We start from the raw sequence: 5,361 nt of genomic DNA, 5'->3' as shown, positions 1-5,361 counted from the left end.
TTGCCTCCTAACCTTTTTTTTTTCTTTTCTTTTCTTTAGTAGTTGAGTGCATTTTGTGCCTCCTACATACTTGATAGTTGAGTGCATTTTTGCCTCCTATTATCCCTTCTCTAGTGATGGCATTAGTGCCTCCTAGCTTTTATTTTTGTTTATCATTTTAGTTGATGGCATCTTGTGCCTCCTAAAATCTTATTATTATTATTACTACTACTATTATTATTATAGTTAGTTGATGGCATTTTGTGCCTCCTAACTTTAATATAACTATCTATCATTATTATTGTATTTATTTAGTTGTAATTTTATTTACTTTGCTTAAGAAAATACTTGAAAAAAAAATTAAAAACAAAGCTTGTTCTTTCAACATAAGCAATTTTTGCTTAAAGGAAATTTGGCAAAGTTCCCATCCACACTTAATAATTAACCCCGGGGAGTTGTTATTAAGTCGTGAGTAAGTGGAATCAAATAGGCCTGGGAACAAGTCAAACCAAAAAAAAAAAAAAATTGAAAAATTAAAAATTTACAAAAAAATCATAATCTCTTTGTGTTATAAGTATGCTCTGTGGTTGCGGTTTATAACTGATCTTCCACATCAGAAATTTGTCTTCTTGAGATTATAGTGTGTTATTTGTGTTTCTTTGTGAAATTTGTGACTTTGCATGCATCATTGGCAACGTGATTCTAAAAATCGTTTGGTAAAAAGAGTAGTAACTTTAGGTGAAATTGAAAGTGTTTTTGAAAAATTAAGCATAATGGAACAAGAACCTAATATTGCGCAAGAAAAAACACTACTTGAATATTTTTCACCTATTTCATCTAATGCTCCATCATGAATTGTTTTGCCTACTACTAATGCCACTCATTTTGAACTTAAACCATCAATCATTCAATTGTTGCCTTCTTTTTATGGTTTAGAAAGAGAAGACCCTTACATGCATGTAAAAGATTTCTTAGATATTTGCTCAACTTTTCGTTTTCAAAATTTTTCGGATGAATCGGTTAAGCTTAGGTTGTTTCCTTTTTCTTTAAAAGATAGAGCCAAAGCTTGGTTAAACTCATTTCCAACCGGAACCATAACCACTTGGGAACAACTTTTTAATAAATTTCTTGCCAAATTTTTCCCCATGTCCAAAACTGATAATTTAAGAAGAGAAATCTCCGAATTTTATCAAAAAGATAACGAAGAATTTTATGAATGTTGGGAAAGATTTAAAGATTTATTATTAAAATGCCCCCACCATGGTTTTGAAAAATGGAGACTTGTAAAATATTTTTATGATGGTTTAACCCCTTCAAACCGACAAATGATTCAATCTATGCATACCGGAAAATTTTTGAAATTACAAGGGCAAGAGGCTTGGGAAGCTCTTGAAGAATTGTCTGTTAATTCACAATAATGGAATTATTCTGAGCCTAGGTCTAGAGCAAATAATTCACCTAAAAGAGGAGGAAAATATGAAATTAAAGAAGAAACTGATTTGAGAACATCTTTTGAAAAATTAGCAAGAAAAGTAGAAGCCTTAGTCATAAGTCAAACTATGAATTCTCATGTTCAATCTAAAAAAGATGTTTGTGCTAGTACTTGTCATAATGATCAATCATGTCCTCCTTTTCTTGAAACATTTTCTGAAGAGGCTAATGCATTACATTCATATGGTAAACCAAATGATAGCCCATTTTCAAACACATACAATCCTAATTGGAGAAACCATCCCAATTTTTCATGGAGACAAAACCAACCACAAATGAACCAAGGAAACCAATTCAACATGCCAAATCCGAATCATGCCCAACCAAGTCAACCTTACCCCCCACAAAGAAAGCCTTCCTTAGAAGACACTTTACAACAATTCATGCAATCCACCCAACAAATCATGCAAAATCAGTCTCAATCCATTGCCAAACTTGAGACACAATTGGGTCAACTTGCCAATGCTGTAACTGAGAGAGAAAAAGGAAGATTTCCTAGCCAACCTGTCCCAAATCCTAAAGGCCAATATGAAGTAGGAATTCCAAGTCATAAAGAAGAAGCTAAGTCTATTTCAACTCTTAGGTCCGGAAAACAAATTGTCAAACCCGATTACACACCTCAAGTTGAAAAAGACCAAAGCCAACCTCAAAGTTCCAACACAAATGACTTGTCAAAAGATAATGATCAAATTCTTCCTTCCATTCCAAAAGCTCCTTTTCCACAAAGATTACTCCCAATCAAGAAAGGCAACCAATATAGTGACATCTTAGAAGTGTTCAAACAAGTAATTATCAACATCCCCTTCTTAGATGCCATTAAACAAATTCCTGCCTACTCCAAATTCCTGAAAGACCTTTGCACTGTTAAAAGAAACACTAATGTTCCAAAAAAGGCATTTTTAACTGAACAAGTTAGTTCCATAATTCAATACAAAAGCCTTGTGAAATATAAAGATCCTGGTTGTCCAACAATTTCATGCATCATTGGTGATCATTTTATTAACAAAGCTTTACTTGATTTAGGAGCTAGTGTGAATTTATTGCCTTATTCTGTTTATAAGCAACTTGGTCTAGGAGAATTAAAACCAACTTCTATAACACTTCAATTAGCTGATCGTTCTGTGAAAATTCCTAGAGGTATTATAGAAGATGTTTTAATTAAAGTGGATAAGTTCTATTTTCCTGTTGATTTCATTGTTCTTGATACTCAACCTGTTGAAAATGCTCATGCTCAAATACCCATCATTTTAGGTAGACCATTTTTAGCTACATCTAATGCAATTATCAACTGTCGTAATGGTGTATTGAAATTATCTTTTGGAAACATGACTGTTGAATTGAATGTTTTTAATGTTGCTAAGTCTGTTGAGTGTGAGGAAATACATGAAGTAAACATGATTAACACGGAAAATATGTTTGAAATGGACATGAATGAATCTTTTGAAACTTATGCAAAAATGTTTGGAATGTGCTTAAATGTTGATGATTTTATTCATGATGTCAATTCTTTGCTTGAGTCTACCCCACTAATGGATACTGAAAAATGGAAAGCCAAAATTGAACCATGTATTCCATTAGAGCATGTTGAGTCAACTCCTGAACCACCAAAGTTAGATCTTAAACCTTTGCCCGACACTTTGAAATATGCATTTCTAGGAGAGTCTAACACTTATCCCGTTATCATTGCATCTGATTTAGATGAAAAACAAGAAACAAAGTTGTTAGATATCCTTAGAAAACATAAAAAGGCCATAGGTTGGACCATGGGAGACATTAAGGGAATTAGCCCAAATTTGTGTGCATGCATAGAATTCATTTAGAAGAAAATGCTAAGCCCTCCCGAGAAAGTCAAAGAAGATTAAATCCAAACATGAAAGAGGTAATAAGAGATGATGTAATTAAAATGCTAGATGTAGGGATCATTTACCCTATTTCGACTCCATGGGTTAGTCCCGTTCAAGTTGTTCCAAAAAGTCCGGGATCACCGTTGTTAAAAATGAACAAAATGAGTTAATCCCTACTAGAGTCCAAACTGGGTGGAGAGTGTGTATAGACTATAGAAAGTTGAATAGTGTCACTAGGAAAGACCACTTCCCATTACCCTTCATTGACCAAATGCTTGAACGATTAGCTGGCCATGCTTATTATTGCTTTCTTGATGGGTATTCGGGATATAACCAAATCCCCATTGCCCCCGAAGATCAAGAAAAGACTACTTTTACTTGCCCTTTTGGAACCTTTGCATATCGTCGCATGCCTTTTGGTCTTTGTAATGCTCCTGCAACATTTCAAAGATGTATGATTGCAATATTTTCTGATATGGTTGAAAGAAATCTTGAAGTGTTTATGGATGATTTTTCTGTGTTTGGAAATTCTTTTGATGATTGTTTGCACCATCTTTCTCTTGTTTTAATTCGTTGCAAAGAAATGAATTTAGTTCTTAATTGGGAAAAATGTCATTTCATGGTTAAAAAGGGTATTGTCTTAGGTCATGTGATTTCATCTCAAGGAATAGAAGTTGATAAAGCAAAAGTAGATCTTATTTCAAAACTTCCTCCACCTAAGACAGTAAAAGAAATTAGATCATTCTTAGGACATGCCGATTTTTATAGAAGATTCATAGAAGACTTTAGCAAAATTTCACGCCCTTTATGTCATTTACTTGGAAAAGAAAATGCTTTTGTCTTTGATAATGAATGCCATGTTGCCTTTGAAAAATTGAAATCCCTTTTGACTAGTGCACCCATTATTCGCCCTCCTGATTGGAATGTTCCTTTTGAAATAATGTGTGATGCTTCTGATTATGCAATTGGTGCTGTTTTAGGACAAAGAGTTAACAAGTTACCTCATGTAATATACTATGCTAGCAAAACTTTAAATGAAGCTCAATTGAATTACACTACAACTGAAAAAGAATTGCTTGCTGTTGTGTTTGCATTAGAGAAGTTTAGGTCTTATTTGTTAGGATCTAAAATAATTGTCTATTCTGATCATGCTGCATTGAAATATCTCTTGTCGAAAAAAGATGCTAAATCTCGTTTAATTCGTTGGATCTTGCTTTTACAAGAATTTGATTTAGAGATACGTGATAAAAAAGGTTCTGAAAATGTTGTAGCTGATCATTTGTCTAGAATTGTTGTTGAAACTAATCATGATTCCACCACTATCATTGAAACTTTTCCTGATGAACAACTCATGCATGTATCTTCTTTTCCTTGGTATGCTGATATTGTCAATTATTTGGTCACTGGTGAAATTCCTTCTCATTGGTCTAAACAAGATAAATCTAAATTTTATGCTGAAGTGAAAAATTTCATGTGGGATGATCCTTATTTGTTTAAATATTGCCCTGATCAAATAATAAGAAGATGCATTCCAAACTGTGATCAACCTAAAATCATATCTTTTTGTCATGATCATGCATGTGGTGGACATTTTAGTGGTAAGAAAACTGCTTTGAAAATTTTACAGTGGATTTTATTGGCCTACTATTTTTCATGACACTTATAGATATTGCAAATCTTGTGAACGTTGTCAAAAATTAGGAAGTGTAACTAGAAGAAATATGATGCCTTTAAATCCTATTCTTATTGTTGAAATATTTGATGTTTGGGGCATTGATTTTATGGGTCCATTTCCTAATTCTTTTGGTAATTTATACATTCTTGTTGGTGTTGATTATGTGTCTAAATGGGTAGAAGCTATTGCATGTCACACTAATGACCACAAAGTTGTGCTTAAGTTTTTGAAAGAAAATATTTTCTCACGATTTGGCTCACCACGTGCTATCATTAGTGATAATGGTACACACTTTTGTAATAGGCCTTTTGAACATTTAATGAAACAATATGACATTACACATAAAGTCACTACACCTTATCACCCACAAAC

General features: G+C 33.2%; 1 protein-coding gene and 1 non-coding gene across 2 annotated transcripts; one reads left to right on the top strand and one right to left on the bottom strand.

Moving 5' to 3' along the window:
- Positions 1-1,139: 1,139 nt before the first annotated feature.
- LOC115698365 (small nucleolar RNA R71) lies at positions 1,140-1,246 on the bottom strand. Its single transcript, XR_004008117.1, has one exon. It is a non-coding gene; the product is annotated as a small nucleolar RNA R71 (small nucleolar RNA).
- A 292-nt stretch (positions 1,247-1,538) lies between these two features.
- On the top strand, positions 1,539-3,290 carry LOC133039762 (uncharacterized). The gene has a single exon (XM_061118708.1). It carries the CDS (start codon positions 1,539-1,541, stop codon positions 3,288-3,290), a length of 1,752 nt encoding a protein of 583 aa, XP_060974691.1.
- Positions 3,291-5,361: the final 2,071 nt, after the last annotated feature.

This window comes from Cannabis sativa, chromosome 7 (assembly GCF_029168945.1).
Source record: "Cannabis sativa cultivar Pink pepper isolate KNU-18-1 chromosome 7, ASM2916894v1, whole genome shotgun sequence".
Lineage (NCBI taxonomy): Eukaryota > Viridiplantae > Streptophyta > Magnoliopsida > Rosales > Cannabaceae > Cannabis > Cannabis sativa.
This window is presented reverse-complemented; position numbering and strand designations above follow the sequence as displayed.